Source organism: Chenopodium quinoa, unplaced genomic scaffold, assembly GCF_001683475.1.
Source record: "Chenopodium quinoa cultivar QQ74 unplaced genomic scaffold, ASM168347v1, whole genome shotgun sequence".
In the NCBI taxonomy this organism is placed as follows: domain Eukaryota; kingdom Viridiplantae; phylum Streptophyta; class Magnoliopsida; order Caryophyllales; family Amaranthaceae; genus Chenopodium; species Chenopodium quinoa.
In genome coordinates, this window is record NW_018745650.1 from 624372 (window position 1) to 637875 (window position 13504).

General features: G+C 41.5%; 2 protein-coding genes across 2 annotated transcripts; both read left to right on the forward strand.

Moving 5' to 3' along the window:
- The first annotated feature begins 1783 nt into the window (after positions 1 to 1783).
- On the forward strand, positions 1784 to 6267 carry LOC110716820 (coatomer subunit epsilon-2-like). Its single transcript, XM_021895462.1, has 6 exons — positions 1784 to 2170; positions 2472 to 2623; positions 3170 to 3305; positions 3381 to 3536; positions 4897 to 4976; positions 5986 to 6267. The coding sequence occupies exons 1-6, from the start codon at positions 1919 to 1921 to the stop codon at positions 6077 to 6079; spliced, it is 870 nt and encodes a 289-aa protein (XP_021751154.1). The 5' UTR covers positions 1784 to 1918; the 3' UTR covers positions 6080 to 6267.
- A 4670-nt stretch (positions 6268 to 10937) lies between these two features.
- LOC110716878 lies at positions 10938 to 12111 on the forward strand. The gene is made up of 2 exons (XM_021895530.1): positions 10938 to 11330; positions 11485 to 12111. Exons 1-2 carry the CDS (start codon positions 10938 to 10940, stop codon positions 12109 to 12111), a joined length of 1020 nt encoding a protein of 339 aa, XP_021751222.1.
- The last annotated feature ends 1393 nt before the right edge of the window (positions 12112 to 13504 follow it).

Sequence of the window (13504 nt, forward strand, 5' to 3'; positions counted from 1 at the left end):
CGAACAAGGGAGTTGGGTGCACAATTAAGCAGCCGGTATCAGAGCTCTCAAGAGAATTTTTGCAAAATGTGTAAAGTGAAGAGGTGAAAGGGGGTGTGTCTCTATTTATAGACAAGCCCAGAAGGCGAATCGCCACCTTCTGCCTCAACTTTTCAAAATTCGAATTCAAGAGAGAGGCGGGAAGCAAATCAACCGTCGCCTACCCTGTGCTTGACACCTGTCACAGGTGACACGTGGCTACGCCACGTCACACCTGTGAGGGGCAAATGTTTAGGGTAAAAATACCCTATGCCACGTGGCCCAGTAGCATGATGACACGTGGCAGCCCACCAGAGGCCCAACGGGATCCAATCGGATGATGACACGTGGCAATGTACTCCCAATGGGGGAGAAAATCCTCATCTGCTATAAATAGAGAAAGAATCCTCATTTATTACTCATTCATAAATACATACACAAAACCCGAGCAATATTAATTGCGGAATCTCTCTGAATCAGTGAGAAAAACCCATTTACTTTCCGCACGTTTACCCATCCAGAATCATACTAACTTGATCGTCGGAGGCGGAACTCCACCAACCAAAGTTTCGTGGTTTTGTAGGTACAGACGTCAGGCGCGCATACTCAGTATTGTAACTCTCCCGAGGGACTCCAAAAACCCCCGAAACACTAATACATATTTAACTATGAGAATATGAGATGGTTAGATGTTATGTATATGTATAATCGATTGAAAGAATCAATATTACCTTCTTATTCATTAATGTTTTCTTTCATTATACAAATCAAACTACTTTGTAATATCGTCATATATAACTTTATGCAAATATATAATGATAAACGAGTCTTAATTATCAGTCTTGTTGACTAATTAAGTATCGAATACTAAATTGCAAATTTCGATGTCACAACAACTCATCAAATCATGATTATGACACTATTAATTAAATGATCAAATAAGAAGCAGATAATAATCTGATAGTAAAACAATAATACCTTAATGCACTAAACTTTATAATCTACTTCGTAATAAACTAGTAAGATCAGTATGGTTAAACTTGAAACATAACATGATATGTATTTATAAAATTAATGAGAATTTGCATATAATATGATGCCTCAATATGAAGTGATGAAGTCTCGGCTTGATATAAAACTTGTTAACCAGCAAAAAGTTAGAAAGTAGTATCAAATTTCAAACCAAAACCGTTTAATTTCCCGAATCCAAATGACTCGATAAAAAACAGACCTGAATCGTAATTTAGTAAACTTGAAATAAAACCGATCCAAATAATGTTAAATCGTAGAAGAACCGAACCCGTTAAAGAACCGAACCAATTATCAAACCGAACTAAAATAAAACTAAACCAAAAAAGAACTGAATCGTTTATAACCCGAAATCGTTTGAACCGGGATAAAAACCATTTACACCGAATCGTTTACTACCCGGACCGTTTACAACCCAAACCGAATTTAAACCGGGATAAAAACCGTTTACACCGAACCGTTAACAAACCGCAACCCGTTTGCACCAAACCGTTTACTACCCGGACCGTTTACAACGCGAATCGAATTTAAACCGTTCAAGAATAAACCGAAACTGAAACGAACCGATAATTATTTAAACCGAATTGAAACCGACCCGTAAGACACTTGAACCGATTTCAAACCGAACCGAAACTAAACTGGCAAACCATTTTGACAGTACTAACCTCTACAGACGTTCTTAGAAACGCTTTTTAATATATTCGTAGTCGAGTCGATAGCCGATATACTCGAAATAAATTGGGAATTTCTCCCTCAGGAGTGTGTTGTGCGATCATAATCACTCCTCTCTTCTTCCTTTACACCAAAAAATACATAAAATCACTTTCTTCCTCCCCAACCCCGAGCATTCTGATCTCGAGATCTATCATCAATGGCGGCACCAGATCTTCTGTTCAATCTACGGAATAATTTCTACTTGGGAGCTTACCAATCAGCCATCAACAATAGCGACATCCCCAATCTTTCTCCCGAAGATGCAATCGAAAGAGATTGTTTCGTTTACAGATCTTACATTGCTCTTGGCAGCCACCAACTTGTCATCAATGAAATCGATTCTTCTGCTGCCACTCCTCTTCAAGCCGTCAAACTTCTCGCTCTCTATCTTTCTTCTCCCGATAATAAGGTCCCTTTTCTCAGATCTCGCCAAGTTTCATCTTCATTTTTCTTGTTATCGATGATTTCTTGTTTTAATTGTCACTAGATTAGTGTTAATATTTCATAATTCATGTTTTCAATTGCTGTAATGTAAAGAATATTGCACAATCGTAAGGTTCGTTTTGATAGATCAAAGGACTGATTTGATTTTTGTAGCCTTTTTCATCTTAGCAGTTGGGATCTCAATTGTGACGAATTTTGAGTTACTGATACTATGATAAGGGATGTTTAGATGTTAGTCATTGTGAAATGGATTGATATGATTGCAGGAATCGGCGATTTCGAGTTTAAAGGAGTGGTTAGCGGATTCTGCCATTGGAAACATACCGACATTGAGGCTTGTTGCTGGTATTATATTTATGCATGAACAAGATTACAGTGAAGCTTTGAAGCATACTCATGTTGGAGGAACTATGGAATTGTTAGTATTTTCCCACATTCTAAGTTTTTATTGTAGATATTTATTGGTTTTTTGGATTCTTAAACTTTAATTAATGCTCGATAATTGCGTGTCATTAGCTTAATATATTGGTTATAGGTTCATACCATTATAGCCACACTGGCATTGTTATTTCACCTAAAAACCTTATGCTGAAATGAGCTTTATTGGTATTTGTTGTCCGTAAGTCGAACAAGTTACTTTGCAGAAACTTATGTATAGAGGTGAAATACAAAGCCGGGCTATTGCTTATAAGTTATAACTGCATGTTCCAATTTCATGTTAATGTGGCTTAGATCGGTATTTGTTTGATTTATGCTTGATCAACATCTGTGCTACTATTATGATTCCTTGTTAACACTAATAATGAAGAAGCTGTAGGACTTGTTATGTGTATGGTTTCGCTGTTTATTATTTGCTGAATATAATGGAAACATTGCACATACTCTTTAGGAAGTCTTATTTGGTTGTGTGAAAGATGTTTTCCTGTATCCTGAGGTTTGCTTCCTCTCTTACTGTCTTACACAGGCATGCATTGAATGTCCAAATATATATCAAGATGCATAGATCAGAACATGCAGATAAACAGCTAAAGATTATGCAACAAGTTGATGAGGACCACACATTGACTCAACTTGCTAATGCCTGGCTAAATTTGGCAGTGGTATGTGCGGCTGTTTTTCTGTTCCTCTTCCAGGTACATGAGTTGACTGCTAAAGATACGTTTTCTTTGTTATAGGGAGGTTCCAAGATACAGGAGGCATATCTCATCTTCCAGGATTTCTCTGAGAAGTATTCAATGACTGGATTGATCCTGAATGGCAAGGCTGTCTGTTGTATGCATATGGGAAATTTTGATGAAGCAGAATCACTGTTACTTGAAGCTCTGAACAAGGTAAAATATTTGAATTACTTAAAAGATTGTGGGTATTGAGACTATTGACCATTGAGTTTGGTTGTATGAGTGGTAATGATTCTGACGGCTTTTAAAGATTTTCTGATTTTTTTATTGGAACTTGTCTATATTTTAAATATATTACTCTAGGTTGTTGTTTCCTCTTATAAACTGAAACATGACTAGTATAAACCCCATTTGATTAGGAGCTTGGACACGTTAAGATATAGGAGTGTTGCCTCTAAGTAGTGGATAGTATCATCAATCAAGGGTGCTTTTTGATATGACTTACTAAACTAGGAAGCGATTTATGAGATACGGAGTATATAATAAAGAAAGAAATGGTTATGTAAAATAATTGGGTCAACATTAGATAACTTTTGACTTTAACTGTTATTATTAGTATACAAGTTAAACATAATAAGTTCAGTGTTCTCTTAATTATTCATCACATAGGTAACCATAATCAGCTTTAAATTCACTTGAATTAAATGCCACATCATCATAAGACAAAAAATTTGCTTGGCTAAAATTTGCCTTCCCTACTGTGTTCTTGCTATCATCTAAATGTGTTCTTTTGAATATCTGAATAAATGGACAGACCATTATCTTCCCAAGCCAGGTTTAAAACTGTAAAATTACAGTCAGAAATCATGATTTTCACACTCTGAACATTAGATCACAGATGCCGGTGCCAGGAGCTGTTGTTAAGGTTTAGGTTTTGACATTGGCAAAACAATTGATGGATAGATTGACCAACAATGGATGTTTTTAATGAAACCAAATTAATGCACCCTGTTTCGACTTTATAACCTTTTGGAACTTTCTTTCCTATACAGCTGCTACCACATCAATGGTACCTTAGTTTGTTCTTCTGCTCTTTACTTCAGTAAAGTGCTGCGTTTCATTCGCTTGATGATCTCAGGCATTCAATTCCTATGCTAAATGGTCCTAAAATAATCTATTAAGAATCCATTAAGACTGATACTCCACAATCTACTTTCTTTTCGCATTTCTCTCTTGATCATCAGTGCTCTCCTATCATACACCTAGTGATACAAGAGCATCTATTTTATGTTCTTAGAACAAAACTGCCAACAAGAATCATGTGCCAAATGGGTAACCTCCAATCACAAGGTTTTTTTGCCGGTTGTTTAATTAAATCCATGGGGGGTACATGGGAAATTTTGAAGGATGGATAATAAAAGGTTATTGTCAATAAGTTTGTGTGTTGTAGATTTGTAGTTGATACTGCTCCTTTTATCTTTCATTCTTGGGAACCATGTTGACTCTATCATGGAAATTGATCTGGTCCACAGAAATACCTGATAACAGATGGTTTAACTTGTGTCTGATGCAGGATGCAAAGGATGCTGAAACATTGTCAAATTTGGTTGTGTGCTGTCTTCACCTTAGCAAGCCAACAACCCGATACCTGAGGTAATGACTAATGGAGTAATCCATTGTATTGTTATGCTTGGCCTTTGTTACAAAAAACTTAAATATTCTTTGCAGTTGTGATATTATGTTACTTAAGTAGTGCAGTATATATCACATCTATGTACTTTAATTCTGTTGCTGCTCTTGGTAGTTGGTGCTAACTTCTTTACTGGACTATGGGTTTTACTTCTATGCCGCAAAAGCTACTTTTGGTTGTATGTTTCAGGTAGAGAAATGGTAAAAAAAAAAAACCAAGAGTAAGAACCATCAGAGTGTAGGGATAATCAACTTCGTTCTCTGAATGACACTGCCATTTTTATATTTTTTTTACCTGTGCCAAGAACCAAAGCTGTTTATAGCCTTGTGAAATATAAAAGTTGCAAGACTATCTTGATCATCCTAGAGTTATTACCTCATCTCAGAATAGGTTTAACATGCCCTGCATATGCCAGGACTTTCTCTTTCCTTTAATTCTGTTTTCAAAGTCCTAGTAGACGTAATAGCAGTCATGATCATCTTTTTGTTAAAAAAATAGAAATAAAGTTCTTTTCCATGTTTAATTTTATAAGCATTTGGTTTTTCAAGTAGACATCGGTATGTGTTAAGTCATCTGGGAAGGTCAGAAGCTTCACTTAATATGCTGCACTGCACCTCATTCCAGATTCATGATTATTTTACCACTTTTAGCGTTGATGATGATGAATCATAGCCCCTGAAGTCTTTACGATTATATAAGCCATGATCTTTCATTTGTACCCATTTTTTGCAAATTCAATACAAATAGTAGTCTCACGTCCTTTTATTTGTCCTATGCTATGTATTGTTGTCATTTTTGTTTTAGCATATAATAAATTTGATCCTGTGCTTAATTATTGTATTTCCTGTCTTTACTTGTAGTGTACTTGCAGTTTCTAGGTTCTATTCTAGACAATTGAAATTGAAATCTTTTTTTATTTTGAAATTATGTGTTTTGAAAAAGCTTATATTAAATGATCATCAACTTTTGCAGTCAGTTGAAGGTTACACATCCTGAGCACATGTTCGTTAAACGTTTGTCTGATGCAGAAGACAGTTTTGAGAGGGCAGTTCAGTCAGTTGCATAAGAAATACATTACTTGTGAACTAAGTCTATTACATTTATTGTTTCTCTTTCAATTTGCCCTGATATGGGATCTCCAAACTCCACAGGGACAAGAATCAAATACTGTAGCATGTTATGATAGCTTTATGTGTTATGGAACGGCATGAGACTTTCTAAATTGTTTGTAATTCTATATTTTTTTTCACTATGTACAGCGTTCCGTTCCAAATTGTTGATACATATAACTAGTCGGTAAGTTTTTTACGCAACTTTTTTGGTGTTGTCGACATTACCCTTTTTCTTTTCTCTCCTTCCTCATGAACAGACCTCTCCTCTCAGCCACCGGCCCACAAATTCATACTCCTGATTTAAGCCATTTTACTTGCTCAACCCCAATGGACCCTCTCTATTACTCTTCCAAGACTCAATTTGTACATGACCCTATTCAGCTCGGAGGAAGCCCCAGTTAATCTCGGTTTATCTCCTTTCACAACTTTATGCATTGATTTTTATGCCACTTTATTATTTTACTTTTATCATTTAAAAGATAAAAGAAAATGATTAGGTTGTGAGAGGAGATATATTCACAGATTTATCTCAGAGAGAAACTTAAATTTATCCATTCGGCTTATACAAACTTTTAAATGGACTTGGTGCACAATAATTTATTGTACACCACTAATATTAGAGATATTATGGTTTTTCTTATAAAAAAAAGGCCTCTATATTAAAATAAAGGTTATTATGTTGAAATAAAAATTATTATAGTATTATAAAGGTATAAGAGGTTATTTTATTTTTTTAAATGAAATTTTTTATATACCGATCAATATAAATAATAAAGGTTATTATGTTAAAATTAGGGTAACTATGTTTAACATAATGTCGTACGTTCATAATAATATTAAATATCACACAAATTTTAATAAAGGTTAATGTGTTAAAAAATATGGTTACTATGTAAAATAAGGGTCATTATATAATGTCAGTTGCAAGAGTAAAAACCTCGGGTTCACAATAATATTTTGTGAATCAGGTCTACGCAAGATTTTTTGTTCCACTTAAGCTCAATTAAATTTCAAATCATCATACAACTTTCACTTGGTCATCCTCAAGGTGGGGCTTATGCTACTTGAAGAATGATGTCTATTGATTCTAGCTAAGACACTTTTTTTTTTTAAAACCAGATGAACTTCTCATTTAAAATAAATTCATTTCCGCAAGTCGTATGAGACTTTCCGGAAAAGGATTAAAACATACATGTTTCGGGGGTTTTTTGTGTCCCTTAGGAGAGTTACAACTTCAAGGCTGGAACCACGCGCCTGTACCTGCAAGATAACGGAGACTCCTTGGGTAGGGAGCTCCGCCTCCAAAGATCAAGTTAGCGAGTGAAGGAGTTGTAATGCGGAATGTAAATAGGTGCCAGATGCTAGGACGGGTCTAGCAGGCGGTACCGAGTGGTGTGTGATTGTCTTGGGATTTGTGCAATCCGTGTGTTTTTTGTGAACAATCTCTGTCATTAATGAGCATTTATGACAGTATTCATAGCATTGGGAAGCATGCCAGGTTCTAGGGTTTTTGGCCAACCATAGGACTGATTGGGCTTTCTTGGGATTTAGGCCCAATTTGCTACATGTTTAGGCAAGGCTGAAAGGGCCACATGGCATAGCATAGGAGGTCCATGGTGGACCAGCCGAAGTGTGCCACGCGACAGGTCTTGATAAGTCCAACTAGGTGACACTTGTCAGGACCTGATTGGTCCACATGGCGAGGGGTGATTGGAGGGAAAATCCCCCTAATCATTTGCCCCTCACAGGTGGCACGTGACCTGGCACGTGCGACCTGTGAAAAGCGTCGCCCAGTGGGGAGGCGACAAGTGTCGACGGATAGCTTGGCCGAGAATTTTCCCGCCCAAGTTTTTGAATTTGAATGCTCTTCTGCTCTTTCCCTCCCTATAAATAGGGCTGGTCAACAAGTCTTTTGTTCACATTTGTTCACATTATTTCCAGAAAGAGATCTCTCGGACCCCTGAACTTGAGCTCTGACCCTTTGCAACTTTTGACTTGCCAGAACGACTATTTTACTGGGCGCCTACTTTGATCAAGCTTCTTCGGAACTTAAGTTTCAGGTAACCGTCTGTTCTTTAATTCTTTTTGCTTTTGCACTCTTTCTTTCTTTTTTGAAAATGAGACCTCAAAAGCATCCGGCACGACCTAGGTTAGCAATCAGCCGGTCACCGGGGACGACTGAGTTTAGGACTAGGGGTGCCGACTGCCTTGCGGTACTTCAAACTTTGCGCAAGTCCCGGAATCCAACTGTCTTTGTATTTATGCAGGTCAGTATGGCAAGAACAAAAAAGACCAAAAGAATAGAAAACTCTGATGGCTCCTCTTTCCGGGTTCCGATTAGTGAAATATCGGACCAGCCGCCTGATACCGCAGGGACCCAAGACGGCCCTTTAACCAAGAGCTCTGAGGAGGGATCTAAGGTACTCCCTTCTCACTTTACAGTTGACCTGCCAGTCAGCAGACGGCTCCCGAAGAAGAAGAGGGGTCGGCCCCTTCAGGAAATGGAGAGGAGTCGGACTCTTCTGATAGCGAGTCTAGCTCTAGCTCGTCGAGCCGTCCCTCTATAAGCTCGGAACAGAGACATAATCGCTTGCATGAGGCGAGAGATTCTCATGCGGCTGAAAAGGGCGAAGGTTGGTCGGAACCATCCGCCTCTCATAGGGAGTTGAACACTCCTTATTACTGCCATGTACCCAAGGGCCGAATCAAGGCCATGAGAGAGCGCATAGACACCTTTCTTTCGGACCATACGATGGGTCCGAATTACAGAGTATTCATGCCGGATGGCGAGGACACAGTCGTCTGGCCAGAGGGCGCCAGCTATGGGGACGCCTGTTTTGGCTGTTACGAGGCAGCCATCAAGGCTGGATTGCGGTTCCCATTGCATCCGGCCGTCCAGCAGATCCTCGATGGGTACGAGGTGGGGCTTTGACAGTTAGCCCCCAACTCTTGGTTCAACATTCTTGGCTATGTTGCCGGATGTGAGATGCATGGGGTGGAACCAAATTTCGAGGCGTTCGCCCATATGAACTACCTCAACCGAACCCCCAAAGCAAGCGGTACCGGCTGGTACCAAATAACAAGTCATAAGGGCTATCTTATGACCAAAGGCAAAGAGAATAAATGGAAGGATTGAAGAAACACCTTCCTCATCATTTCCAGCCCCGAGCGCCTGCTGAACAAACGCTACAATAGGTGGAACAAGGGTCCGCCTCTTCTAGCAGGCGGTCGCAGCATGCCGCTGGTTCCCCTCAAAGCCAGGGAAGAGATCCTGGACCGAGGGCTTTTTAAAGTAGAGATTAGGGCAAACTCTACTACTAGGGTACGAGAACGGGTGCCCCTTAAATGCGTCCCAGAGTTTCAATGGCTCTATGACGAGTTTTTCCTGGCCGCCTGTGGCCTTAGCAGTCGGTCCTCCAGAGGTAGCCGACCACTTGAAATTATGTACCCTTCACTTTGATTTGTTTGAAAACTTTTCTAACTTTTGTGGTTCTCATTTGTAGTTGAGGCTATGGACTAAATTATTGCTTCCAAGAAGGCGGTTGCAATGTTGCGAGCCTCCATAATGCAACAACAGCGAACCGCTTCTGGTTCTCCTACCAAGGGGACGCTCACAGTGAGTGTCGATTCTTAAAACTCGTCTTTGAAAGACTGCTTGATGAATATTGACCAGTTGTCTCTTTTGTAGACGGGCACTTCCAAACCCTCATCCTCCCACCAACCGGACTCGAAGGTTCGGAAGCTAACTGGTGAGAGTACGCCTGGATCTACCAGGAAGCAATCGGCTGACAAGCAGCCGGCCACCCCACAAAGTGTGGGGAACCCTCCGCCTGTTGTGACACGACCCCCGAGAAGTATAGCCTGCTCTGCTAGACTTGCTTATTTCTTTATCACTCTCTTCATGTTTCTAATGTTTCTCTGTTTTGATGTAGGCGGCCCTTCAGAGCCAGACTTGGTCCAAATGGCCAAGTCTATGATTAAGGTCGTCCCTCAAGAGGAGAGGGACGCGGTCAAGGGAGTCGGCACCCTTGACTTGGATGGCATCACGGGTCTCCTCTCTGAGGTAGACTTAGAATATTTTTAAACTTTCATACTTGTCATACCGCCTGCTCTTCTCAAATCTGACGCCTGTTTTTCCTGTTTTCAGACCATGTTGAGAGTACACGGCCTTCGTAGGCCGATCAACGCCAAAAACAAGGAGGTAAGGGCTGCTAAAGCTATGGCCGCCTCTGACGCTGATAAGGCAATGTTTCAAATTGCCCAAAATGAATTTTTGACGACTGACATTCTTTATTATCAGGCGCAGGCCATTGCCAATATCTGTACTGAGTTGGAGGCGGCCAAAAAGAAGAACAACGAACTGGAGGCGACGGTCAAGAGCCTCAAGGATGAGCTGAGGCCGCTTAAATAGAAGATGACTCAGTACGAGACCTTGGAGAAATCCTTGGCTTCGGTCAAAGAGCGCCTGGTCCAGCAGGAGAAGAGCCTTACCGATGAGCTCTCGGCCAAGGCCGAAAAAGAGAAAATGGAGCTGGCCCGGGCCATGATGGACGACTCTGCTCAAATCATGAGGATGACTTGGATGACTCTCTTTCCAAAAGCTCATTATGCCGCCGGATGAGGATACAAATACCCAACCTGCCGGATGAAGTAGCCTATACTGATTTCTTCAAGGGATTGAAGGACGGGTTGAACTTCAAATTCGATTTAGTCAGAAAAAGAGTGGCTACTCTCCAAGAAGCAATGATGGAGGCCGAGACCTACATACAGGCAGTCGACCTCTGTCACATGGGAAAGCAAGGGGACTAGAAAATGTACGAGAAAAAGGAGGGTCGTTCACAGAAAGCGGCCCCCAAGGAAGAGAAAAAAAGAAAAGATGTTTGGATGGCGGACTCCACTAGTCAGCCGTCCAGTAAGAAGAGAAAGGAATTCACTCCATACTCCCCCAAGTATGAGTTCAACAAAGATAATCATACCATTTTCAAAGAAGTTACAGGCCGACTCTCACTTGAGAAGCCGACACCTATGAAGGGTGATCCTAGCAAGCGCAACCAAGGCAAGCACTGCCATTTTCATGATGACGTTGGGAATGAGACCAACGAATGCATTAGTCTCAAGCGTCTGCTGGATCAGTTGGCTGAAAAAGGTGATATGGACTCTTATGTCAAGAAACCTAAAGGAAAACAGCCCCGCCAAACAGAATCAGTCAGCCAGACAAAAAAGACAGAAGCCGGCCGACAGCTCTGACACCGATGAAGCCGCCATCTATACAATAGCAGGCGGCTATGCAGGGGGAGGCCCGACTGTTCGGGGAAACAAGGATAACATAAGACAACTGGATGTTAACTCTATTAATCAGGGTGAGACCTCTGGTACCTCGTTTCCTGAGGTTATTATTTCTGAGAAAGATTCGGGTGGTGTCCGACAGCCGCATGACGACCCAATGGTCATCGAGTGTAAAGTGGCCAATCAAAGAGTCGGTAGGATACTTATCGATACAGGGAGTTCGTCGGACCTCATCAGCCATAAGTGCTTGACCAAGCTCAAGTATAGGCCTGAGAGTATACAACCTGTCTCCCATCCTCTCGTAGGATTTGGAGGGGGAGTCATCCATCCGATTGGTCAAGTTGACTTGCCCGTCCGTCTGGGTGAGAGAGGTGAGGGCCGCCACATGGTCATTTATTTCCTGGTTGTGGAAGAACTTACTGCCTACAACATGATCCTTGGGCGCCCCACCCTTAATGACTCTAAAGCAGTTATCATTCTATCCTTTATGTTGCTCAAGTCTGAGAAGGATGAAAAAACAGTCGGTCCCATAAGGGGGGATCAGAGAATGGCCAGAGAATGTTACCTCACTGACATCAAAACAACGGTGACTTCAGACGGCCCAACTGGCAAAGCCATAGAAGAGGCGTCTGCCCAAGAGGCAGGCGGCAGGAAGAGAAAAGCCTCCGAGACGGAGGTCAAGAAAAATCATAAGCAATAGCAATCACTGGCTGAGGAGCGGCCGGATGAATTCCGCCCTCATCCATCTGGGGAGCACCTAGATGTCGCCCTCGATGACAGTCGTCCTGACCGAATTGTTAAGGTGGGGACGACTGCTCTGACTGAACTTGGCAATGACCTTCGCCAACTGCTGAAAGAGTTCCAAGATATTCTTACATTTGAGGTGAATGAGATGCCAGGTATTAGTCCAGATTTGGCGGTACACAAGCTAGCTGTCGACCCAAAAAAGAAACCGGTACGACAGAAGAAAAGGCATCATGGTGAAGAAAGAAACCAGGTGGCCGCCGCCGAGGTAAAGAAGTTACTTGATGCGGGATACATTCGGTAGCGTTTCTACCCAGAATGGGTTGCAAATGTTGTGCTAGTTAAGAAGCCGAATGGTTCCTGGCACATGTGTGTGGACTACACTGATTTAAACAAGGCATGTCCGAAAGACAGCTATCCTTTGCCAAAGATCGACAGCTTGGTCGACTCAACAGCCGGCCATGCCTTGATGAGCTTCATGGACGCTTACTCAGGCTTTCACCAGATCCCTCTATGGAAAAAAGATCAAGAGAAAACTGCCTTTGTCACAGAGCAGGGACTCTATTGTTGCACGGTCATGCCGTTTGGTCTGAAGAATGCCCCGACAACCTTCCAAAGAATGATAAACACTGTGTTTTTTGAACAAATTGGAAGAAATGTGGAGGCGTATATTGATGATATAATTGTAAAGTCAAAACTCCAAAAGGACCATCTGGCAGACCTCCGAGAAACATTCGCCACACTCAGGCGGCACCGAGTCATGCTTAATCCAAAAAAGTGTGTCTTTGGAGTTGAGTCTGGGAAGTTTCTCGGATTCCTGATAAATCAAAGGGGAATAGAGGCAAATCTTGACAAGGTGCAGGCGGTCATTGACATGCAGTCGCCTCGCACAGTCCGAGAGGTACAAAGGCTAACAGGCTGCCTCACAGCCCTCGGAAGGTTTCTCAGTCGGGCAGGCGACAAGTGCCTCTACTTTTTCCAGACAATTAGAAAGAAAGCAAAGTTTGAATGGGGACCGGATGCTGAGTCGGCCCTCCAAAAGCTGAAAGAACATCTGCATTCCCTGCCGAGACTCGTCAGTCCTTTGCCAAAAGAAGTGCTTTACATGTATCTCGCAATATCGGATCATGCTTTAAGTGTCGTTCTCTTAGCTGAAAGAGACGGCTGCCAACTCCTAGTCTACTTTGTCAGTCATGTCTTGAAGAATGCAGAGTTGAGGTACCCACTGGTTGAGAAATTTGGACTCGCCCTGTACATGGCAGTGAAGAAACTGAAGCCTTATTTCCTAGCACATCCGGTGGTCGTTTACACAGACCAGCCAATCAAACGACCCCTGACGACCATGGAGT